Here is a 26,282-nt window from a genome sequence, read left to right on the forward strand (position 1 = left end):
TCTGGCCCGTTTGGGCCGCATAAGACCCTGTCTCCAAAATATCAGAACTTTCGTCTCTTGAGACCAGAGGCAGCGAGGTTCACCTGGAGTTCCAGGCCAGCCTGGGCTAAAGTAAGATATTGTCTCAAAACAAAAATCAAGCAAACGGCAAAATCATCTGTTGGTAAAAGGAAAGACTAAGAGGAGTCTAATGCTGAAATAAAAAGATAAACTATCTGCCCTTTTCAAAAGAGTAGAAGCTACGAGTTTACTAACATCAGCAAGTTTCCTAATGCATTACCAGAGAAGAATCTGTAAAGAGGACAACTGTGTTTCTGTGACGCTGGGTCAGGTTCACCAGGAGCTGCTTTTTCAGACCAACCCAGAGAAGTAATGAAGGGAGATGGCTGGGTTCTGGGAAATACCTCTTCTACCAGGTCCCCCCACCCCCAGCCCCGTTCTCAAGTTTCTCCGCAGGAATCCCCTACAACACTCCGGTGCTGCTGCGAAGAAGAAGGTCAAGGTTACAGAAAGGGCAGGGCAGAGGAGCCTGAGTCACACGGAGAGGCCAGGCTGCCTCACCGAAGGCTTAGGGAGAAGGCGCACAGGGACAAAGTGCAAGAAGATTCTTGAGGAGATAAAGAGTGAAGGAAGAAAGAGTAGGGAGCGACCGTAAAGAGTGAAGGAAGAGAGGGTAGGGAGTGATCGCCCCTGAAGCTCCAAGATCTGGCTCTTGAAGGCTGTGACTGGAAGCCCAGCTCAGCCCAGCCCACAGACGAAGAGGCGACTTAGGGCCTCTTCACCCCAGCAGCTGCTGGGATGCTGAGAACCCGGTTGACCAGAGCACCACATACCAGCGCCCCGCACTCCCCTCCCCCCCCTCCCCCGGTTGTTCTCCAGGTGCTGGAGGCCGGCTGGGCTACCGCTCACCTGGTCTTTTGGGGTTGGAGTCTGTGGAGTCCTGAGGTCGCTGCGCTTGCTCATGGTGCAGTGGTACCCAGCATGCAGAAGCCTGGCTGGTCCAGGGGACGCTACTGGACCGCCCACCCCTCCACGCCCCCCACCGCCCACAAAGGCACCCTCCCCCACCCACCCCCGCCTTGCTCCCTCCCACCGATCCTTCTCCTCCCCTTCTTCACTCCCTCCCTCGGAGCCCAGTTGCTCAAGACGCTTCCTTCCCTACCGCCAGCGCCAGTTCCTCTCCCGGTGGGGCCCTTGGAAGGCCAACGAACGCTAGCCATCGGAGCCACCCGGGCGGCAGCTGGAAGATCATGGCCCAGCCCCAAGGAGACGCGAACCCGCTGCCCAAGACCTCGGAAGAGCCAGCCAAGTTGAACGCGCCCAGAGCCGTGCGGATCCGCTCCTACAGAACGGACGTCTGTAGCCTTGGCAGGTACAAGGGCCAAGCCGTCGCGGACAGTGCTACCCTGTCCCGGGAGCCAATCTTCCACAGCACCCTGTCGGTGAGCGGAGCGAGTGGGACGCGCCGGCGAGGGGCACTACGGGAGCTGCTGGGGCTGCAGGGGGCGGCTCCCACCGGGTGTCTGTCGGAGGAGCGCTTGGAGCCGGCCTCGCCTGGGTCCCGCCGCTCGAGCGGACAGGGCAGCAGCCGAGTGTGCCTAGAGCCGAGGGAGCACGCGTGGATTCTGGCAGCCGCGGAGGGCCGTTTTGAGGTGCTGTTGGAGTTGCTGGAGGCTGAGCCCAGCTTGCTGATGCAGGACGACCCGATCACGGGCTACAGCGTGCTGCACTGGCTGGCAAAGCACGGGCGCCACGAGGAGCTCATTTGGTTGCATGACTTTGCCCAGCGTCGGGGACTGCCACTTGATGTGAGCGCCCCAGGCAGCGGTGGCCTCACACCGCTCCACCTGGCTGCTCTGCAGGGCCACGATATGGTCATCAAGGTGCTGGTGGGAGCTCTGGGGGCTGACCCCACGCGTCGCGATCACAGTGGCCACCGGCCTTGTCACTATCTGCGGCCCGGTGCTTCTTGGAGCTTGAGGGAGCTGTCCGGAGCAGAAGAATGGGAGATGGCACGCGACAAAGAGCACGACAACGCCAACAACAACAGCACCACCAGCACTGGGTGGTCACTGAGACACACTCCAAGTGCATCGCGCTCCAAGTCCATAGGGACACACTGCAAAGAGATGGCTCAGCCAGCCAAAGAGAAGAAGGCACCAGGCAATCAGAGAGGACAGAGCAATGGCTTTCTGCGCCATCTGTTCCCCTTCATCCAGTACCGTTGAAGTGGACCAGAGAGCTCATTCTTGGGTTGTTCCTGACCCCACTCAAGTAGATGCTCCTCCAACACAGCTTGGGCCTGTAATGGGCAGACCACGTCTGGGCCCCCAGCCCTGTCCCAGGTCTTCTGCCACTAGCTAACTGTCAGAAGAATCCATCTAGAAGGAGAGCCGAGAACCAGGCCGGCCTTGATGCCCAGTCCCAACGCTACAGGACTTAGACGTTTGGAGCAAGGATCGTGATCCTCCTTGGAAGAGAGAGGGAGTTACACTTCTAGTAGCTGTTTCTAGGTAGATTGAACTACTGAGTTTACTGAATAATATTAAAAAAAATAATTTAAGACTGTAAACTACTGATGCAGAGCAAATGGCTAATACCTACCTGCCTGGGTCTGCTGTTAGCAAATCTCCCTGTGCTGGTAGCATTAGCCTCTGGCAACCTGCTTCTGAGACTGGCCAGGCCTTACCAGGGCCAGACCCAATACATCATGGATGAGTTCTTAAGTACATTAAAGTGGAATTTTCTTTCTTTCCACAAAACAAAGCTATCTTTGAGTGCCTTTTTTTTTCTCTTGCTAACCACGGGGCAGGGGGACCTACTTATATTTGCAGGACAGAGGTTGCCAATCGAAACCTTCAAGCTAGTGATCCGTGGCAGGCTCTGAGCCTCCTTCTCCGAGCAAACGGCCAGAAGCTGCGCCCGAAAGGAGGGACGTTACCTTGACTCTGAGTAGAAACACACAATTCCCCTGCTTCCTCAGCCCTGGAGTCCAGGTCTGGCTTCAGGCACGTCTCCTCCTAGAAGAGTTGTCCTGGGGGGTGAAGAGGGGTCAATTTGTATTGTCCACACTTCATGGTGAGTCAGCCATTGACTCAACTTGTGTCCTCCAACTAGACACAAGTAGAAGCCCTTTCTCCTGAAACAGACCTTCCCTCAGCCCAGCTGACCTGGAACTTGCTATACAGACCAGGCTGGCCTCAAACAGAGCCTCTGCCTCAAGAGTGCTGAAACTGTAGACGTGTCTGCCTCCACACCTGGCTCTCGTCCACACTAATTAAAAAGTTAAGTTTGATATGAAAGTTGTGGGTTTGGGAAATTGCTCTCATTCGGAAGCAGCATGAATTAAACAGAAATACAAGAGTGTTGGTTAACTCTGCTGAAGGGGAGGGAAAAGCTCTTGGTGACTAGAGAAACATGCTGCTTTAGAAAACAATAATTTTAAAAAAAAATATTGGGTCCCTGCAGGTTTTTGTAGCATTTTGATGAACTGTTGGATTCCCAATCTTTGAAGAGCAGGGAGAAGCGGGATCATTACAGAACAGCCCAGAAACCCATTCCTGAGCCCATACATCCAGGTCTCCCCACCTCTACCTCATGCTCCTGTTTGGCCCTCACGTGCTGGGAGCTACCCTGTCTTCCTGTAGTAACCCATTAGTTTCTTCTTATCCACAGGATGACCCAACCCCTTCCTGCTGCTGCTTTAGCCTGCCTGGTGTCTCTAGGAACTACACCTTAAACATATCAGCACAGTGTAACCTGGCATGTTCTTATGCTTCTACATAACCTTTTCTGGAATAGAGGGAGGGGAGCAGTTCCCAAGTGCCACCAGTATGTGGCCTTAGCCCTCTCTTTCCCTGTGCCCACTTTTTAGATATGAACTGGTTAACTGACAGCAGACTATGGTCCCTGCTCCACACCTCGCCATCTCCAGGTGCCAAGGTGAGTTGGGCTTTGTGAGGGCTGGCGCACAGAGCCTCCCTGCCGCACGGCTGAGTCTTCATTCTCCTGGCTTGTAAGGGAAGACTGGCATGTGCTGAGCATTCAGGGGGCACCCGTCCCAGTGGTCTCGTAGAAAAAATAAGAAGCTAGGCATCTTAACTATTGGCAGATTTGAGGACCAGAGACAAGCATCACCCTGCTCTTTCCAAGGAGAAAATGAAGGCAGCTGGAGGCCTTCAGAGTGGCTTCCCATGGTTGGCCCTGTTGTTGGCTGTTCTTTCCCACAGATTTTTCTCATCACTGCGATATGGCCTAGCCTACCTCCTCCATGTAAAATTGAGGTTTGGCTGCAAAGGACACAACCCTATGCTGAAAATGCTCTGTGCCTAGCATCAAGCCATTGGCATTTCTGGTATGCTCTTGGAGGCAACACTGGTATGCTCACACCAAGGGAAAGAGTAAATTCCCTGAGAAACAGAGTTCGGGAGATGACGTGAAATGAAATTCTAGTGCTGGACAAGGGTAGGCAAGAAAGATGGTTAAAAGCAAGGATGGGACAGGTAAGGGAGAAGGTTGGGGGAGGGCTGCAGAGGATGCAAGCAGGAAGGACCTGAAATGACACCTAGGGACAAGAGCAGCAAAGGCTTTCCAGGGAGGAAGTCTGGAAGGTACTGGAGGGGGGGGGGAGTGGGAGCCGGCCAGCGAATGTAGGAAGTGCCAGGAACTGCCAGTCAGTTTGGCGGGATGGGAGCTGGGGAGTGGTTAATGATAATGCTGGACAAGCAGATGTGAGTCCAGATCACAAAGGGCCTCCTAGGCTGCGCTAAAAGAGGCACATTGATGAATTTAGCCAAAAGATACTTGGGAGTCATGGAAGGTGTCTAAGCAGAGAAGTAAAATGATAAGAGTTGACGGAATCACGCTGGTGGTCACATGGAAGATGGATGGCTGTGCTGGGGGAGAAATGAGGGCTGTCGAGCAAAGCATCCCTAGAGCAATGCTTTAAGAAAAGTCACATTTCGGCTAGGGAAGACTCCTGTGAAGCAGTGCCTTCAATCCTTTCTCCCTTCTACACCATCAGTTCTCGACCTCCCTAATGCTATGACCCTTTAATATAGTTTCTCATGTAGTGGCGCTCCCTCAACCATAAAATCAACTTGTTGCTACTTCATAATTGTAATTTTGATACTGTTGTGAATTATAATGTAAATATCTGTTGCGTGACCCCCCAAAGGGGTCGAAACCCACAGGTTGAGAATCACAGCTCTACACCCTCCAACTCCATTGAGGCTTACCTAGAAGCCCCGCATACACAACTGGCAATGTGAAGCTGTTCGGATTGCAGCTGGCTGGAGGTTTTCCCTTTCTGGACCTCCCTGGTGGCCTCTGGAGGGAAATTCATACCCACTAGTGTAGTGGAAAGTGTCCATCCTACCCTGAGTTCAAATTCTGACTCTCAGTTATCGACCTTTAGCAGAGTGCCCACCTCTCTGAGTTGCAGTTTCCTCCTCAGTAAACAGGAGCAATACACTGTCACTGGGCAAGCTGTTCCCATTCCAAAGCCTCTACCAACAATGTGTAGCTCACTAGAGACACAGAGGGAGTAGAAAATGTCAGCTACTGCAAATAACTGAAAAGGGGTCAGCAAGGTTTATGGTGAAACCATATTATCTGCTAGGATAGTTCAGGAGGGATCTTGTGGATGACATACATTCCCTCAGCTTTTAAATGGGTTCATCTCAGGGCTGGAGATACAGCTCAGTTGGTAGAGTATGTGCCCGCATGCATGAAGTTCTGAGTCCCATTCCCAGTACTGCATAAACTTAACATGGTAGTACATGCCTGCGATCCTAGCACTAGAGAAGAGGGGTAGGATGATTAGAAGTTCAAGGTCATCCTTGACTGTTTAGTGAGTTCAAGGTCAGGCTAGGCTACATGAGACCCTGTGTTAAAAAAAAAAAGAAAGAAAGAACAGAAAAAGGGTTCATGTTATTACAGGTCATTTTCCACATGTGCCAGAGGAATAGATTTTCCTCAAAAGGGACAATGGGGACTTTGACTTATTTATTTACTTTTATTTGGCTCCGAGGTGCAACTCAGGGTCTCCTGCATGAAGCACATGCTCCATCATAGAGATATACCTTTAGTATTGTTATAGACTTTGGGGAGTTGCTCGTTTTCAAAAATGGTCTTGTATAGCCAAGGCTAGCCTTGAACTTCTGATCCTCCTGCCTCCACCTCCAAGTGTTGGAGTTACAGATATGCACACCCCATGTGTTATTTTTTCTAATTTCTTCACACCTGGTTTTGTTTTGAGGCAGAGTCTCTCTCTCTCAGCACAGTCTGGCTTAGAACTCACTTTGTCAGCCAGCACTGGCAGCTGAGTCCAGGAAACCTTTTTCCTCAGCCTCCCAAGTCCTAGCATTGCAGATGTGAGCTGCCTTGGCCAGATTTTAAAGGAGGCTAGGTAGATCACTCAGGTGGCAGAGTGCTTGCTTAGCATGCACAAGGACGTGGGTTCAACCCCCAGCACCAAGTAAGCTGGGTATAATGGCACAGGCCTGTAATCCCAGCACTTTTGAGATGGAGGGAGAAGGTGAAGCTCAGTGTCTCATCTTTGATTACCTATCAAGTTCAAGTCTTGTGATAGCAGCTTTTATTAAATGTCCAACAAATGTTAAATATGTCAGATATCGTTTCCAGAGAAGTCACAAACGGGAGTTCAAGCCAAGCCTGAAATCTGCTGAAGAGAAAAAAGCTATACATGCCTTTCATTTCTTACCCCTATTTATCTATGGAAAAGCCCCCCTGCAGCTAACATACCATGTATTCTGCTTCCAGCCTCCCTGTCTTTCCTCCTCTCATTCATTTTAACAGAGAGGTATGTCTGTTTTCTGTTAAGATTTAACTTATGGAGTCAGGCACAGCAGCACCAACCTATACGTCCAGCAACTGGGGCACCAAGATAGTAGGATCTTTTGAGCCCATGAGTTTATAGTCAGCCTGAACAGCATAGCGAGAATCTTCTCTCTCAATTGAAAAATAAAAGGGGGATAAACTGGGGGGCAGGTATAACTAAGTTGGTAGAATGCTTGCCTAGCATGTAAAGAGCCCTGGGTTCCATCCCCAGTACTACATAAACATGCCAGTAATGCCTCCAGCACTTGGGAGGTGGAGGCAGGAGAATCAGACCAGCCTGGACTACAAGAGACCCTGACACTCTCTCTCTCTCTCTCTCTCTCTCTCTCTCTCTCTCTCTCTCTCTCTCTCTCTCACACACACACACACACACACACACACACACACACACAAAAGGCTAGACTACAAATAGTGGCCCATGCCTGTAATCTCAACACCCAGGCAACAGAGGTGGGAGGCTAGCTACAAATTCAAGGTCAGCCTGGTCTATATATGGAGTTCCAGGACAGCCAAGGCTGTATAGAGAGACCTTGTCTCAGAAAATCAAAAAATCAATCAATCAAAAACAACAACAAAATAAAACAAAACAAAAAACACCAGGAATGTCTTGCTCACAGTTCCAGAAGCTAGAAAGTCCAAGACCAAGGCATGTGCAGCCTGCTTTGGTGTCTATTGAGGGTCCATCCCTCATTTTCAGTGCCTTCTGTGTGCCTTCACATGGAAAGACAGAGGGGCCAGGCTTTGGTCTGAAGACTGTTTTACAAGATATGAGTTCTATTCACGGGCACCGACCTCTCCGTAACTTGATTGTTTCCCCAAGAGACCCATCTGCCACCCAATACCAGCACCGTTGGGTTACGGTATAGTGGGTATGTATGTGTTGGGCTAGGAATTTTGAAGTGACACACACATTCAGGTTTGTTCCTCCCACCTGCCAAATCCAAGCCCTCGTCTTCGGCAGTTCCCTCATCCCCGGACTCTTCTCTGGCCTTCCACAATGTTCTGTGGCTTTCTTTGTCAGGGTTTACTAGGATAAAGCCCGGAAGAGTGCCACCATCCTCCATTCTCTCCCAAAGTCCTTCCATCCCTTCCCTACTTGGGCCCCAACCTGTCACTCTGTTTCAGCCTCATAGTTCTTGCTTTCTCCTTTAAGAGCCATGCTGGGGGCGGGGGCAGTGTTGTCTTTGAGCCGGGGTATCTTTGTATAGCCCTGGATGGCCTGGAATTCATTTAGACCAGGCTGGCCTGGAACCCACAGATCCTCCTGCCTCTGCTTCCCAAGTTCTGGGTGCTCCTCTGAACTTCTGGACTCCTACTTCATCAGAAGCACCGGCCTCTCTTCCTTCTGCACCCTCCTCCCCAGCTACTCCAATCCTCCTTCCAACGTCCTTCCATGTTCCCTCTTCCAGCATTTATGGTTTCCAAGAGAGGCAAAAATAGAGGATGAGGAAGGATGGGGGGTAGGCAGAAGGACGAATGGGGCACAAAAGTAGGAAAAGTGATTAGAGGTAGCTTACCAGGGGCATTTAGGGGTATCAGGAGGGTGGAGGACACGAGGATGAAAAGCTGCTAAACACACTGTTCAAGAATGGTATAATGACATCCTCTTGTTTGCTGATTTAAAAAATACTGTAAAAATGTTCTTTCTTTGAGGCATTTTTTAAAATAATTAATTTAATTTAATGTGCATTGGTATGAGGGTGTCAGATCCCCTGGAACTGGAGTTAGAGACAGTTGTGAGCTGCCATATTGGTGCTGGGAATTGAACCCAGGTCCTCTGAAAGAGCAGCCAGTGCTCTTAACCTCTGAGCCATCTCTCCAGCCCCTCTTTGAGGCATTTTTTGCCGCTGCTCAGCATATTAAGACTACACACTTTCTGCTCATTCACAAGATCCTGGCCAAGAGCGCCAATGCTGCTGCCTCCAGGGCTGCTGCCTCCGTTTCCTCTTCCTCTTTTAGATACGGTCTTACACATTCCAGGCTGGCTGACCTCAAACTCACTTTGTGCTTGACCTTGAACTCCTGGTCCTCTTACCCTCACCTCTCTAGGATTATCAGCATGCATCACCACACCCGGTTTTATGAAGAGCTGGGGGTCTCAGGCTGGAGACACAGGCCTCCTGCATGTCACACAAACACTCATCCCCAGCCACAGGGCCTCTTCCTATTCACAATGAATAAGTTATTTGTGCAGTTACCCAAGGACTATCTCCTCTGCTTTGACTGCACTCAGCTGCCACAAAGACAAAGACAAAGTTGGTTGTATTAATCATGGAATCACTAGAAGAATCCATCTTCCATGGAGTTCATGGAAGTACTCAAAAATGTTATTCACTGGGGGCTGGAGAGATGGCTTAGCAGTTAAGGGCTTTGTACTGATTTTGCAGAAGACCTGAGTCCAGTTCCCAGCACCCACACTGGATAGTTCACAATCATATATGATTCCAGTTCCAGGGTAGCTAATACCCTCTCCTGGCCTCTGAGGGCATCTGCACTTCTGTGCACATAGCCACACATAGACATATACTCACATAATTTAAAAATTAAAACAAAATCTAAAAAGAAAAGTAGTTACTGATTGCTACACAAAGAAATCCTGTCTCAAAAAAATCAATACATTTGTGTGTGTGTGTGTGTGTGTGTGTGTGTGTGTGTGTGTGTATAATATATATCACATTTATTTGTTTAGTGTTGGTGCATGTGTACATGCCATGCTATGCACAACTTTTCGAAGTTGGTCTTTTCCTTCCATTGGATCCTGGGGAATTGAACTCAGGCCATCTGGCTTGTTAGCAAGCACCTTTACTGACTGGGCCGTCTCACCAGCTCCCAAATTTAAACCTTTAGAGAACAACAGAAAACTATTAAGAAAATGAAGAGGTCAGGCATGGTAACAATATTCCTGTATTCCCAGCTGAGGCAGGAGGGTCAGTATGGGTTTGAAGCCAGCCCGTCTAGAAGGAAAAAAGTAAGTTCTGGAAAGGTAGTTGAGTCAATCAACTCCTTGCTCCACAAGCAAAGAGGACCTGAGTCTGGATCCGCAGCATCCTTGTGTAAAAAGTCAGCATTAGTATTGTAATCTGTGGTCCCTTGCTGGAGAAGCAGAGATGGGAGAGTCTCTGGAGTCTGCTGGCCTGCCAGTCTAGCTGAATCAGTGAGCTCTGAGTTCACTAAACACCCGGGTCTCCAAACAAACAAACAAACAAACAAACAAACAAACGTGGAGAGCAACTGAGGAAGACACCTGACACCATTGATCTCTGGCTCCATACACTTGTACACACAGACAGACAGACAGACACACACACACACACACACACACACACACACACACACAGAGTCTCATGGTGGGGGAGGGGGGGGCGGGGACGACCCATAGAAGAGGAGAAGGTATTTGTAAACATATATCTCATAAGTTATCTGGTCTAAGCCTAGGGGTGACAGCCTGTAGACCCAGGGGACTAAGACAAGGTAATCTCAAGTTCCAGCCTACCCTGGGCTACATAGTTAGAGATCCTATCTCAAATTAAAAGGTGGTATAGATCTGTGGTGATATTTTATTTGTAGGTTAGTAAATAAAATTTGCCTGGAGATCAGAGGAAACAGCAAGCCATTAACACAAAAGTCAGGCAGTGGTAGCACACGTCCTTAATCCGATCACTTGGCAGGCAGGGTCTCTGTGTGTTGAAGGTCACACTAGGGAACAGAGCCAAGCGTGGTGACACATGCCTTTAATCCCAGTACCAACCATAGAGACCCTGGAGATCTGTACAGATAGGTAGTAACAAGGAAGCGAGGTAGCTGGGCTAAGAGCCAATGAGAAGGCAGAACAGCAAGGCAATAAAAGCCTGTGTAGACAGGAAGTCATGGCATTTTGGAAGGTACAGCGCTCGAAAGGTAAGGTGGTTGGTGGCTCTCACTATTTCCCTGATCTCTAAGGCTTTCACCCCTGTATTTGGCTCCGTGTTCTTTATTTAATAAGACCACTTAGAAATTCGTCTACATAGATCTGATATTGATCACACCTAACTCCTATAAGTTATCAACAAAAATACAAATAGCCTGATGTTGGAATAAACAAAGGACTTTACTGCACATTTCTTTGTGGGTTTTTTGTTCTTGTTGTTTGTTTGTTTTGAGACAGGGTTTCTCTGTGTAGCCCTGGCTGTCCTGGAACTCACTCTGTAGACCAGACTGGCCTCAAACTCAGAGATCTACCTACCTCTGCCTCCTAAGTGCTGGGATTAAAGGCATGCCCCACCACCACCCGGCCTTTACTACACATTTCTACAAGGAAGAGAAGCATATGACTGAGACGCATATGAAAAGGTGCTCATTGTCACTAGGCCATGGGGAAATGGAAATCAAAACTACAACGAGAGGGCTGGGAAAACAGCCCAGTTTTAGAGTGCTTGTCTAGCATGCATAAAGGCCTGGGTTCCATGCCAGCACTACAGAAACTGGGCATTGTAATGCTTGCCTGTAATCTCAGTACTCAAGGGTGGACACTACAGACTTAGTAAATGTTTAGTTCTGGAAAGATGGCACAGTGGTTAAGACCACTTACAGCCTTTGCTGAGGACCCAAGTTCAGTTCTCAGCTTCCATATTGAGCAGTTCACAAACACCTGTAACTCCAGCTCCAGGAGATTGGCTTCTGTGGGCACCTGCACTCATGTGCACATACCTACACACACACACATACACACACACACACACACACACACACACACACACACACTCATGCACGCACGCACGCACGCACACGCACACGCACACCTCACAATTTAAAATAACATCAATCTTTTAAAAATGAAAACAAAGACAGTGAGAGACGGCTCAGTGGTTAAGAGTACCTTCTTCTCTTCCAGAGGACTGAAGTTCAGTTCTCAAGACTCATGTCAGATGGCCACAACACAACAGCCTGTAATTCCAGCTCTAAGCGATCCTAGACCTCTGACCTCCAGGACGTCTGCACTGGCCTGCTCATACTCACACAGACACACGCACTTATACACCTTATTTGATTAAGAATCAAATAAATTGGGACAGAAAGGTGGCTCAGCAGTTAAGAGTACTGATTACGGGGTGGGGATTTAGCTCAGTGGTAGAGCACTTGCCTAGCAAGCGCAAGGCCCTGGGTTCGGTCCTCAGCTCTGAAAAAAAAAAAAAAAGACAAAATAACAAAGAGTACTGATTACTCTTCCAGAGGAACCACGTTCAGTTCCCAGCACCCATGTGACTACTAACAACCACATGTAACTCCAGTTCCAGGGCCTCTTCTGGCCTCTGTAGGCACAGCATGCATTTGGTGCACAGACATACATGCTGGTAAAATGCCTATATTCATAAAATAAAGAAAAATAAAATAAAATCTTTTAAAATTAAATAAAAATAAAGACAGAACAATGGGGTTTGAAAGTAGAGAACAAACAAACATAGATCAACTGAATTTATTAAGAAAAGTAGCAAACCAAAGGTGCCCTTGTACTCATAGCGCAAAACTGTACATATTCCTCATGGATAGATCTTGATCAATCTATCCCATAGTTGATGCTTTTCTCAAGGACAAGAAGAGGCTTGTTTGAGGGAGATTTCTTCCCCCAGCACTCTGTATTCCTTGCAGCTCTCCTGACCTAGTTGGTTCAGGCAGTGTACAGAAGAAGAGAGGAGAGGGGCCTTCAGAAAGGATGGGGGAGGAAGCCCATGCACAGCGGAGGAACGTTAGGTCTGGAAGAATGATGGCCCTTGACATAAAGGCAAGGACTCCTCCAGGCCTCAGGAGGACTGAAGATTCCCTGTTGCTCAGCTCAGTATGCTAAAGATGTTCAAAATGGTGCCTGGGGCATGACAAATGGATTAGTGTGTTCAGTATCATCTGCCAAAAAGACAAGCAATTTGTCATGCATCCTAAAGAGCTAGTAGCCTGTGGCTGGGGATGTGGCTCGGTGGTAGTGGTCTTGACTAGCATTCATGAGGCTCTAGGTTCAACGACAACACCCAAAACAGAGGGTTTTTAAAAAAATCTGGAGTGACTCACAGATTTTCATGTCACCGTTGCTCAAGGGCCATGTTAATCTTCTCTGTATTGTTCGAATTTTAGTATATGTGCTGTAGAATGAGTGAATGCACAAAAATAACTTAAAAAATAAGAACTTTGGTTCATAACAGGACCCTTCACAGTAATCCAGAAACCATACATTAATGGGCCCTGGTCAATGAGAAATCCTGGGTTTAGAATCTTCCTTAAAGATATGAAGTTCCTTTTGGTATGTGGATTTGCCTGGGCTCTGGGGCCCCAGATGGTCAATAAACACCAACTTAAATGGTATTGTGGGTTCTTCCATCATGACCTCATTCTATGTAAGGAAGAGTTTCTGAGGTGACCCGAGGGACTGATTTAATCAATGGGATTGCTTTAAGAGCAGAGTAGAAGTGTCTGTGATGAAAGAATTTTGATCTGTAGACGGCAGCCCTAGCCAAGGGCAGCCTATGCCTGGGAGGCTCAGTCTGTCTTTCTTGAAGGCCAGTCCCACAGACTTACCATATGCCTTGGGAGGGCCAGGAACTGCTGAAGCCAGTACCTAGTAGTAAATCTCTTCCCATTCATCAGCTATGAGTTCTGCTTCTCTGGTTGAACTCTGACTTATTAAATACAAGAAAGAAGGGCTGGAGAGCTAGCTAGTTCAGTGGTTAAGAGCACTCACTGCTCTCGCAGAGGACCTGAGTTCAATTCCTAGCACCTACGTAGCCACTCACAACCATCTGTCAACTCCAGTTCCAGGAGATCCAATGTCCTCTTCTGACCTCTGAGAGCACGAGGCACGCACATACATAGTGCACATATACATGCAGACAAAAATTCATACATATAAAATGAGTATTTAAAAGAAAAATGTGAGCTATGCTAGGACCTGTACTCTTAGGCAGAGGCTGAGGCAGGAGGATGGTAAAATCCAGTCCAGATGGGCCATGCATCAAGACCACATCATCTGAAACATACATAAACATGATGCACTCCAACACTGCAGGTCAGTGATCAAATTTAAATTTGTTCAGGGCACAAGGCCCTGGTTTTGATTTCCAGTAAAACACACACACACACTGTGGTGATATTGTGTCCCCCAATATATTGTGCTTCCTCATAAACTTATCTGGGGTCAGAAAACAGAACAGCCACTAGACAGACATAGAGGCCAGAAAATGGTGGCACACACACACCTTTAATCCTATCGCTTGTGAGGCAGAGATCCATCTGGATCTCTGTGAGTTCAAGGCCACACTGGAAACAGCCAGGCATAGTGACACACACCTTTAATCTCAGGAAGTGATGGCAGGAAGCAGAAAGTTATATAACTCGTGAGGACCAGGAACTAGAGCCTGGTTAAGCTTTTAGGCTTTTGAGCAGCAGTTCAGCTGAGATCCATTTGGATGAGGACTCAGAGGCTTCCAGTCTGAGGAAACAGGATCAGCTGAGGAATTGGCGAAGTGAGGTTGGATGTGGCTGGTTCTGTTTCTCTAGTCTTTCAGAATTCCCACCAATACCTGGCCCCTGAGTTTTTATTTAATAAGACCGTTTAGAAATTCGTGTTACAACACACACACACACACACACACACACACAGACACACACACACACACACACACACACACACACACACACTTTTCTTTGAATAGAACATACCTGGCAGCAGGTCATGGCTTCTACAACCATTTTCCAATAAAAAGAACCGAAATGGATTATAACACAATGAATGCATGAAATAAATATCAAAAAGTTCCAACTGGTATGAAGAAATTACTATTTTGTTGATTTGGTTCTTGGAGGCAGGCTCTCCTGAAGTTCAGTCTGAGGCTAGCCTTGGACTTCTGATCCTCCTGCCTCCTCCCAAGTAATAGAACAAATTAATGAATACTTAAATAAGTGGGGAAGAAGAGACGAACTTTGTATGCATGAAAACCCCAAATAAAGCCGGGCGGTGGTGGCGCACGCCTTTAATCCCAGCACTCGGGAGGCAGAGCCAGGTGGATCGCTGTGAGTTCGAGGCCAGCCTGGCCTACCAAGTGAGTTCCAGGGAAGGCGCAAAGCTACACAGAGAAACCCTGTCTCGGAAAAAAAAAAAAAGAAAAAAGAAAACCCCAAATAATATGCACAGGCAGATACTTCTTCAAGAAAGACTGTAGCTCCCTATTCCTTTTCTGCCCCCCCCCCCCGCCTCTGTGTGTGTGTGTGTGTCTGTCTGTCTGTCTCTGTCTGTGTATCTGTCTTTCTGTCTCTCTTTCTCTCTCTGTTCCTGTCTCTCTCTCTTGCTGATTGGCTTCAAACTCTCCATCCACCTGCCTCAGCCTTTCTGGTGCTAGGGTTACAGGCATTCACCATCACACTCTGCCCTACTCCTTAAATGAAGGCAGCACCTAACAGGTTATTTTTCCAGAGTACAAGCAGAAAGGAGAAGGAACTCTACACCGGAGAAACCCGACACCCCACTCAGCCAGGTGATCTGGGTCAACATCGACAGTGATACATCATGTTGATGGTATGTTCCCTAGACAGGATACAAGAAATATGGCACTTTTCCCTCTGTGATCTTTCTTACCTAAGCTCACGAGCCCAGTCTAATTGTGAGAAAAATAGCAAAGGAATCCTAATAGAGGAGCATCCTACAGATGCTTGACCAGTAATTTTCCAGGTCAGCAAAGTCAAGGCAAACAGGAGACTCTCATAACTAAGAGGGCTCTGAGGCTGTGTGATGGCTGAATAAATCATGACCTCATGTATGGGATCCTGAAATGCCAAAGTGAAAAACTTTTGAATGCAAAATGAGTGTCTAGAGGGTCACATCTGCCATTCTAGTATTTAAAAGGATGAGGCAGGAGGACCACCACCAGCCTGGACTACATGGTGAGTTCTAGTCCAGCCTGAAGTACACTGTAAAACCTCATTAAAAGACAAACAAACAAACAAACAAAAAACTACCAGGAGGTGGTGGCACACGCCTTTAATCCCAGCACTCAGGAGGCAGAGGCAGGTGGATCTCTATGAGTTCAAGGCCAGCCTGGTCTACAAGGAGTTCCAGGACAGCGGGGTTATACAAAGAAATCCTGCCTATAAATAAATAAATAGACAAACAAACAAACAAATAAATAGATAAATGTATGCCAGGAAAATGGAACAAACCACAACTTTCTCTGTGGAATCTTCTCAATTTTTAAAATAAATCTGTTATAAAAATAGGGACTGAAAGATGCCTTCGTGGTTTAGAGTACTTGCTGCTCTTCTTAAGGACCTGAGTTCAGGTCCTAGCACTCACTATTGGTAGCTCACAACTGTTTGTAAATCCAGCTCCAGGAGATCCAATGATTCTGGCCTCTGAGAGTGCCTGCACTCATGTGCATATACCCAAATTCGTGTGCATATACATACATGTGTATGCACATATACACTCACACACACCCCTACACATAATTAAAAATAATAAAAATAAAAATCATCCTTTAAAATAGCATCTATTTTAAAAACTCAATCACAAAAAAAGTTATACAAACAAGTTTCAGTATTAAAGCTACAGAATGAGGAGCTATTCTGCTGATCTTATTTTTACTTTAATTAAGATACAACTCTTGGTGGTTTAAATGAGCAGCAGCTGGTTGAACTTCTGTTGGTCACAACTGCCTTGACTTAGCCAATGCTACAAAAAGAAAAAGAGGGGGGCAAGTGGAAGAAAGGAGAGGAAAGGAAAAGGAAAAACCAGAAACTACCTGAAGAATTTGTTATACTTCTTGTCTTCCTGGCCTCCTTTTATCCTAGCAGTTGTTAGTAACTTACCATTTTGCTTGGTACATAGTAACTTCATGTGCTACCATCTATGAGAGATGGCCAAGTACCTAGAAAAACATGCACATTATCTGCACTATTGCCTGAAATCAGCAGAACAAATTTATGAGGCAGACCCTCATAATTTCACTCTTCTACAGTCGAGGACACTCAGACTCAAGAAGAGAGTGAGAGGACCAAGTTTTAACCAGCTAGTCTGGCTCCTAAGCTATCCTCCCAGGTACCTCAAAGCTGCCTCCAACATCTGACTCGTGCCCTCCCATCCCTCAGGACCCAGGATCCACTGACTCCTGTGTCTTCCTGCTTCTCCTCCTCAAGCCATTATGCAAGTGAGTTCTACATTAAAATGACCCCTTCCCCCAAGTCCACATCTGTCTCAGTTTGGGTGTGTACATACTCAACTGTGTGTCAGAGATCGTCTCTTGGATGTCTTACAACCATATCTAACTTGGTATACAAAAACTGATCTGAAAGCCTGCCCTCGAAATGTTCTAATTGTCTACCTCTTAGTGAACAACACAAACCTCTATCCTGTTGTGCAAGACAGATACCTGAGCTTTGTCACGGGCACCTGCCTTCTCCTCATCCCCTGCAGTCAGTCACGGGTCTTGTTGATCCAACTAAATCTCTCTTGTCTGTCCATCTCATCCATGTCCACTACCTCTGGCCCAGTTCTGTCACCAGTATGCCTCCTCATCTGAACCACAGCCTCTGATGAGTCACTGCTCCACGCCTACCCAACACAGCTCCAGTCATACCGTTCTCAGTGGACCACACACTAACCCCCACTGCTTCCTTTCTTTCTCCTACATTATTTCAAATCTTTATTTTTAATCAATCATGGTAACGAATACCTGCAATCACAGCACTCAGGAGGTAGAGGCAGGAAGATTGTCCCAAGTCTCAGGACACACACACACACACACACACACACACACACACACACACACATTCCAGGGCTAAATATACATATGAACTCACAGAGACTGTGACCAAGAACACAAGACCTGCACAGGTTTAAACAAAATCCCAGCACTGAGAAGGGGAAGTGGACACAAGGTCCCACCCCTAACCAAGATGCTATTTGAAGTAGATACCTGCTGGGAAAGGGAACACCAGTTTTCTCCAAAGCCGTGTCACTGGGTATAGCATCCACACCCCAGGACAGGCCCCTACATTCAGGCCCAGGAGTAGTTGACCAACAGAGAACAAACTCAGTGGGGTTTTGTGAGCTTTTTGGTTTTTTTTTGTTTTTTTTTGTTTGTTTGTTTTTTGTTTGTTTGTTTTTTTGTTTTTTGAGACAGGGTTTCTCTGTGTAGCTTTGCGCCTTTCCTGGAACTCACTTGGTAGCCCAGGCTGGCCTCGAACTCACAGAGATCCGCCTGGCTCTGCCTCCTGAGTGCTGGGATTAAAGGCGTGCGCCACCACCGCCCGATGTGAGCTTTTTGTTTTGTTCTGTTTTTGTTTGATTGCTTTGTTTTTCACTTGTTTTGCTTTTCATTTTTTGTTTTTGAATGAAAGACAAAGAAAGAACATGAAGGTAGAATCTAGAAGGAGTTGGGGGAGGGGAAAAGAATAAGCTCAAAATATATTGTATGAACTAAATAAATGCATAAAGTAGAATAGTGTTAAAGAAAGAAAGGAAGGAAGCCGGGCGGTGGTGGTGCATGCCTTTAATCCCAGCACTCGGGAGGCAGAGCCAGGCGGATCTCTGTGAGTTCGAGGCCAGCCTGGTCTATAGAGTGAGTTCCAGGAAAGGTGCAAAGCTACACAAAAAAACCCTGTCTTGAAAAAAAACAAAAACAAAAAAAAAAGAAAAGGAAGGAAAGAAAGAAAGAAGGAAGGGAGGGAGGGAGGAAGGAAGGAAGGAAGGAATGAAGGAAGGATGCTGGGCAGTGGTAGCACATGCCTTTAATTCTAGCACTTGGGAGGCAGAGGCAAGCAGATCTCTATGAGCTCCAGGACAGCCAAGACTTACACAGAGAAACTCTGTCTCAAAAAAAAAAAAAAGAGAGAGAGAGAGAGAGAGAGAGAGAGAGAGAGGGAGAGAGAGAGAGAGAAAGGAAAGAAGGAAGAAAGGAAGAATAAAGGCCAGTGAGGTAGTTTAGCAGATAAAGGCACTTCCCAACAAGCCTGCATCCTGAGTTTCATCCCTAGGCCCCACCTGGTGGACAAAGAGAAGCAACATCTGCAAATTCTCCCCAGACATTCATAGCACGCAGCATATGCTCTCCACCCCAGCCCCCTGAAAGGAAATAAATGTAAAAATACTTAAATGATTAAAATTATTATTATTATTATTTGTGTGTGTGTGTGTGTGTGCGCGTGCGTGCGTGTGTGTGTGTGTGTGTGTGTGTGTGTGTGTGTGTGTGTGTGCGCTTGAGTGTGGAGGTCAGAGGACAACTTTGTGGACCCAGTCCTCTCCTTGCATCTTTCCATGGATTCCAGGGCTGTACCTCAGGTCATCAGGCTTGCACAGTACTTTACCTGCTAAGCCATCTTGCTGCCTCCCCCAAGCCCCCAAATTTTAAGATGTACACAGTAATTGTGCATATTTATGGGGGTACATTATGATCTATTTTTGAGACAGAATCTCACTATGTACCCCAGGCTAGCCTCAAACTCTTGATCCTCCTGCTTCAGTCTCCTGAGTGTTGGGATAATAGATATACCCACCTCCCCTGGATGTTTCAAGTGTCATACTGTGATACAGGCATAAATTGTATAATGATGAAATTGGGGCAGTTAGAGTATCTGCCACTTCAACATCTATCTAACCTCTCCCAGCTCAAGAATTTCTGAAACCCAAGCTCAATAGGCCACTGCATGATTTCGAACCCTTTAATATGGTACTTGGCTGTAGATAGAACCCAAGCTCCCCCCCAGGCCTGGAGGCTCCCATGACGTAGCTCCTGGATATTTCCCCAGACTCTCCCCCATCTTCATTACTTCCTCAGGCATCGCCCCCAGTACATCCCCTTTCTGCAGTCCTGGTCCAATGAGTGACTTTCAGTTCCCTAAAGTCTCCCAGCATTCTCTGGACTGCCCTTCTCACGGTCTGCTTCCTCTGCTTGGCCACATCATGAAGACTCCACACTTCACAGCCTTGCTCCCAAATGCCTCTTCAGCCTTCGGGGTTCTGTGTGCTCTTCCTCAGGCCCTTCCATGTTCAAGACAGATTCCCAAGCACCCAGTGCCTTCCTCAGAACAGGAGCGGGGGTAGGCTGTGTGTGCTCTTTGACCCCCTCTGCTCCCATGCAGACAAGGAGCCCATGCCAGCCTAAGATGAGCTTCAGCTTGGTCATCTGTGGTGGGGCTTTTGGAAAGAGAAAAGAGGAGCTGGAGATGCCTGATCTTGAATCCAGAGGCCAGGGCTTTTTGATTCAATGACACAGCTGTTTTGTGGTGGGTTATTTGTCTTCCTTTCTCAGGTCCCGCCCCTTTGGAAAACCCTAAGAAGGATCACTTTTCTTTTCCCTTCCCTCCTGCTGTTCACCCAGTCTGGTCCCAAACAAGGATTCTCCTGCTTCAGCCTCCAGAGTGCTGAGATGACAGCCCCCACACCTGGCTGGGATCCCTGTTTCTAAGAAGCACAATATTTTTTTTCTGATTCTTTTTTTTCTTTATTAAGAATTTTTTTTTCATTTTACACACCAACCACGGATTCCCCTCTCATCCCTCCTCCCGCTCCCCGCTCCCGCCTTCCTCTCCCAACTCACTCCCCATCCCCTCCTCCAAAGAAAAGGTAAGGCCTCCCATGGGGAGCCAGCAAAGCCTGGTATATTCAGTTGAGGCACGTCCAAGACCCTCCCCCTGCATCAAGGCTGAGCAAGGCACCCCACCATAGGTAATGGGCTCCAGAAAGCCAGCTCATGCACCAGGGATAGATCCTGATCCTACTGCCAAGGGGGCCCCTCAAACAGACCAAGCTAAACAACTCTCTCGCCCATGCAGAGGGCCTTGTCCAGTCCCGTGGAGGCTTCCCAGGGGCTGGTCTAAATTTCATGAGTTCCTACTAGTTTGGTTTGGTTGTCTCTGTAGGTTTCCCCATCATGATCTTGACCACCCCCCTTGCTCATAGAATCCCTCCCTCTCTCTCTTCGACTGGACTCCCAGAGTTTGGCTGGTGCTTGGCTGTGGGTCTCTGCATCAAGAAGCACAATATTAAATGCACATTCAGAGTCACAAATGTGGCTTCCAGGTTCATGTTTCTTAGAGCTTGGGCAACAAACCCAATGTCCTCACTTCAAACAGGAAAACTAGCCAGGTGCAGTGGCATGGAACTGCAATCCAAGTACAGCAGAGGCAAAGATAGGAGGCCCACCAGTCGGGCTCACTGATAGTGAGACCCCACCTCAAAAAAATCAGGGCTGGAGAGATGGCTCAGAGGTTAAGAGCGCTGCTTATTTTCCAAAGGTCCTGAGTTCAATTCCCAGCAACCACGTGGTGGCTCACAACCATCTGTAATGAGATCTGGCGCCCTCTTCTGGCCTGCAGGGATACGTGCAGACAGATGTATACATAATAAATAAATAAATCTTTAAAAAAATCAAACCAAGAAACCTGTAAGTCCCAACGTTGTTGCAGCTTGTTCGTGGCAGGCTAGGCATAGCTGGACTCAATCTCAAATTTCTTTTCTTTCCCCTCTCCTTTCTCTCTCTCCCTCCCAGATACCCCAGGTTAGCACCAAATTCATGATGCAGGAATAGCCTTGGATGTCTGGTCCTCCTGCCTCCCTTTGTAGAGTTCTCAGATTACATGTATGTACCACCAAGACCCATTTTATGTGGTGTTGGGGATTGAACTCAGGGCTTTGAGCATGGTAAGTAAAAATTCTATGAACCAAGCTCCATCCCCAGCTGATTTTAGTGTGTGGTGCATATCTATAATTCCAGCGCTCAGGAGGCCGAGGCTGGAGGATCAGAAGTTTAAGGTCATCCTTGACTACATACTGAGTTCAAGGCCAGCCTGGGCTATACAAGACCCTGTTTCAAAGTTTCTCCCTGCCAAAAAAAGAATTTCCTGATAGATCATCAAGTTTAAACACAGAGCTTTGTGTGCTCTGTGGTTCCCAGGCCCATAAAGTAGTTCCAAGTTGTCTTAGTTAGGGTTTCTATTGCTGAGGAAACACCATAACTAAAAAGCAAGTTGGGGAGGAAAGGGTTTATTTGGCTTACACTTCCACATTGCTGTTCATCACTGAAGGAAGCCAGGACAGGAACTTAAACAGGGCAGGAACCTGGAGGCAGGAGCTGATGCAGAGGCCACAAAGGGGAGCTTCTTACTGGCTTGCTCCCCATAGCTTGCTCAGCCTGCTTTCTTATAAAACCCAGGACCACCAGCCCAGGGATGGCATCACCCACAATGGACTGGCCCCTCCCCCATCAATAACTAATTAAGAAAATGCCTTACAGCTAGGTTTTATGGAGGCACTTTCTTAATTAAGGTTCCCTCCTTTCAGATAACTCTAATTTGTATGTCAAGTTGACATAAGACTAGCCAGCACACAAGTTATAGATTCTAGGCCCATGTCTCCAGAAAGAGGCTATTTCTGGTCCCCATCTCCTGGGACACTCAGTCAAGCCAGTTGCCACCTGAATAACAAAGTGTTCTGAGGTTACCGGGGGACAAGAAGCTGAAGCCACATAGATATGTCTAGAAGGATCAGAGGCCATGTAAAGAAACAGAAAAGGCCAAAAAAATGAAGCCCACAGTGGTATGTGTATGAAGAAACCATCTTGGAAGTGAATTCTGCAGGCTGGGCAGCGCCACTAACCCCAAACCAAAGCACACAGCCAAGGCCAACCTGAGTCCTTGACCCACAAAATGATGATGACCAAAAAAAAAAAATCTTTGTTCTGGGCCATTGTGGTTTGGAATAGTCTGTTGCACAGAAACAGATAAACACAGCACATTATCTTCTGTGATGGGTAAAAGGCATAGAGAGATGATAGCAAGAACACATACTGTTTCCAGCAGTCTTCAAAATGCAAGCAAAATGCTATCTCTTCAAGCACAAAGGTTTTGTTTGTAGAAAGCATTTTCAGTCTGAAGAGTCCTAAGTGAAATTCTAAGTATACAGACACGAATATTACAAACATACGTGGAGGTCACTATGGAAATGAAAATATGTAATACTTCACACGAGGTACATAGACTGCTCCCGAGTCTGCCAATCTACCACCCTCACACTTTTACATTTAAAATATGTGAAGTTTAGCTGGCTCAAACCTGTAATCCCAGCACTAAGAAAAATTGCTGAGTTTCAGGCCAGCCTGGACCACATAGTAGTTCTATCCAGTCTGTGCTATGGAGTGAGCCCTGTCTGGTTGACAATGGTGATGGTGATGATGGTGTAGGAGTTCCAGATAGTTCCCTTGGCCCCTGCATTCTCTATCATGGTACTTATAATACCACAAATATTGATGAACTAATCTCTTTAACCAGGTCTGTGTTTTCCTTTTCTTGTTGTTGTTATTCTGAGACAAGGGCTCATGTTGTAGCTCAGGCTGGCCACGAACTAAAAGTATGGTCAAGGATGGCCCGAATTCCTGATCCTCTTGCTTTCATTGCCCTAGTGCTAGGATTACAGACATATGCTACCACACATAGGTATGCTTTTCAAGCTGTAAAATTGACTTAGTGGAGCACAAACCACATTTTTTGATGAAATAGAAATATACGATGTATAACATACAAGTATTAATTGAAGCTATAAAGATTGGGCTGGAGAGATGGCTCAGTAGCAAGAGTTCTTGATACCCAAGTGAGAGGACCTGAGTTCAGATTCCAGCACCTATGTAAAAAGGAGAAACATGGGTGTTCATACCCACACCTGTAACTCTAACACTGAGATAGTTAAGACAGGAGGATACTGGGGTATTGGCCTTCAGCCTAGCTTCAGGTTTCAGCGAGAGACTCTGTCTCAAATGAGTAAGACATACAGTGATAGAGTAGGACACCCAACATGCTTCTGCATACACACATACATCACACACACACATACACAAAAATTGTGAAATTTCCTAAAGAAAGTAATAAGGCTAGATATGGTGGTGGACACCTTTAATCCCAGCACTCAGAAGGCAGAGGCAGGCATATCTCTGTGAGTTCGAGGCCAGCCTGGTCTACAGAGTGAGTTCCAGGACAGCAAGAGTTACACAGAGAAACCCTGTCTCAAAAAACTAAAAGACAAACAAAACCAAAAAATATCAACAACAAAAAAACAAGCAAAGAAACAAACAAAATGATCAAAAGAACACAGTTTTAGCCAGGAATAGTGGCCACACTTGAAATCTTAACACTTAGAGGTGAAGGCAGGAGATGGACACAGACACAGACACAGACACACACACACACACACAGACACACACAGACACACACACACACACACACACACACACACACACACAGGGTTTGGGGAGGGGAAGAAGGCAGAGAGAAAAAGCATGAGAGAGAAAGAGAAAGAGAGCACCAAAGAGCCAGAGAGGTGCCAGAGCCAGAGGCAGAGAGCTTGGTTTCATTTAGGGTCACAACTGAGAGCAAGGGATGAAGACGGCAGAAAGAGTGTGGCTCGGTAGGAGAGTGCTTGGCTAGTATCCACGATGGTCCTGGGTTCCATCACCAGCCTCAAAAGAAGGAAGAGGAGGAGGAGGAGGAGGAGGAGGAGGAGGAGGAGGAGGAGGAGGAGGAGGGAATTTCTATATACCCTACATCCAATCCTGATTCCTAAAGTTACTTTATTAGTTCTTTTTGTCTCTCTGTGTGTATATGTGCTGTTTAGACTCACTTACCACCATGTCTCACAATAGGAAATGTCTTCATACATACACACACACACACACACACACACACACACACACACACACACACAGTGTGCTGTTTAGACTCCATCAAAATACAAGTCTCAGAGAACACTGAGAAAGGGTGTCAAGCCAATGGGGAAAGGAGTCACAAAGGCTCCCTCTGGAGGTTGCAGCTCAAGATGACACTTTGAAACTCTGAGTCTCTTGGCAGAGGTAACATTAGATTCTAGTGCCCACCCTTTTCCTTTTCTTGTTTCCTTTCTTTCTTTCTTTTTTTAAAATGTATTTTGTTTTGTTTTGTTTTGTTTTGTTTTTTTGTTTTTCGAGACAGGGTTTCTCTGTGTAGCTTTGCGCCTTACCTGGAACTCACTTGGTAGCCCAGGCTGGCCTCGAACTCACATAGATCCTCCTGGCTCTGCCTCCCGAGTGCTGGGATTAAAGGCGTGTGCCACCACCGCCCAGCTAAAATGTATTTCTTTCTTTTTAGAAATGTAGCTGGAGCTGGCCTCGAACTCTTCATCCTCTTCCTCTGGGACTGTAGGCTTGTGTTACCACAGCAGGCTCAGCTTTTACTCCTCACAAGTCCAAATCCAATGGCGCCAAGCCCAGCAACATTTTGATCCCCAGTGTCCACATGATAGAGGACAGATTCCTGCAGGTTTCCTCTGGCCTTCACTTGTGTGCCCTAGCACATGTGTGCATGTGTGTGTGACACACCCATCATGAAATAAATAAAGGTATTACAAAAATTTTAAAGGGCATGTCTTCTTCAAATCCAACCAGTCTGCCCGATGGTGGTGGTGCGCTCCTTTAATCCCAGCACTCAGGAGGCACAGGCAGGCGGATCTCTGAGTTCCAGGCCAGCCTGGGCTACAGGGTGGCTACACAGAGAAATCCTGTCTTGAAAAACAACAAAAAGACACTAAATCCCACAGTCCATAACTTAATTGGTGTCAGGATTTATTCCTTTTATTTCATATGGCAACTTTCCCACATGTCAGCATCCTTAGGAGCCTCTGAAATACCCAGACTGCCTTAAAAAAACGTCAACATAAATGACCGTAGAAGGCACAAAGAGAACAGAAAGCAAACAGCCAATGGCAAAGGGCCAGAGAGGGAAGGCATCTCTCCTGGCCACACACGGCCAGCACACAAGGAAGGCTCTTGCAGCAGATGCCCTTGCCCAGGCCTGCTCAGCCCAAGGCAGCCTATTTACAGCCAAGTTTACACTTGCCCAGTCCTTCAGCCACAGCCCATTGGCTCTTCACCCAACTTGAGCCAATGGGGTTTTCCTCCCCAAATCTTGCTGTCGGGATCTAGTGAGTTCAGTCCATTTCTACTTCTCCCATGACCTGAGGCTAGAGAGGAGTTCATATTGGTCTTGTGCTGGGAGAAGCAGGGGAAGTAGATCTGCCAGGAGGAACAACAGTGAAGCAGATATGCAGAAAGAAACTGAGCAGGAAACGGGTCTAAAGAGAGCGAGCACCCTGCTTGACTTTTCCATGGCTTTAAAGGCCTGCTGGTGCAGCTTCTGGAAGCCCAGCTCAATCTTGCTCTCTGGTTTTATGAAACAACTTTTTTCTTAAAGGTTTATTTTGAATTATGTGCATGTGTGTGTATCTGCATGAATTAAGGCACATGGAATGTACACAGGCACCTGCTGAAACCGGAAGACAGTGTTGGATCCCCTGGAGCTGGAGTTACAGGTGGTCATGAGCCACCTGCAGTGGGAGCTGGTAACTGAACTCGGGCCTTCTAAAAAGAAAGAGCAGTAAGTCCTCT

General features: G+C 47.1%; 1 protein-coding gene and 1 non-coding gene across 2 annotated transcripts; one reads left to right on the plus strand and one right to left on the minus strand.

Moving 5' to 3' along the window:
* The first annotated feature begins 1,133 nt into the window (after positions 1-1,133).
* Positions 1,134-2,476, plus strand: Sowahd (sosondowah ankyrin repeat domain family member D). Its single transcript, XM_059251319.1, has one exon. The coding sequence runs from the start codon at positions 1,251-1,253 to the stop codon at positions 2,226-2,228; it is 978 nt and encodes a 325-aa protein (XP_059107302.1). The 5' UTR covers positions 1,134-1,250; the 3' UTR covers positions 2,229-2,476.
* Positions 2,477-12,880: 10,404 nt separating this feature from the next.
* On the minus strand, positions 12,881-12,992 carry LOC131900360 (U6 spliceosomal RNA). The gene has a single exon (XR_009376242.1). It is a non-coding gene; the product is annotated as a U6 spliceosomal RNA (small nuclear RNA).
* Between the last annotated feature and the right edge of the window lie 13,290 nt (positions 12,993-26,282).

The sequence above is a fragment of the Peromyscus eremicus genome, chromosome X, assembly GCF_949786415.1.
Source record: "Peromyscus eremicus chromosome X, PerEre_H2_v1, whole genome shotgun sequence".
Classification (NCBI taxonomy): domain Eukaryota; kingdom Metazoa; phylum Chordata; class Mammalia; order Rodentia; family Cricetidae; genus Peromyscus; species Peromyscus eremicus.

What these genes read in the sequence shown, in the direction of transcription:
- Sowahd (XM_059251319.1), top strand. Translation starts at nt 1,251, where the DNA reads ATGGCCCAGCCCCAAGGAGACGCGAACCCGCTGCCCAAGACCTCGGAA.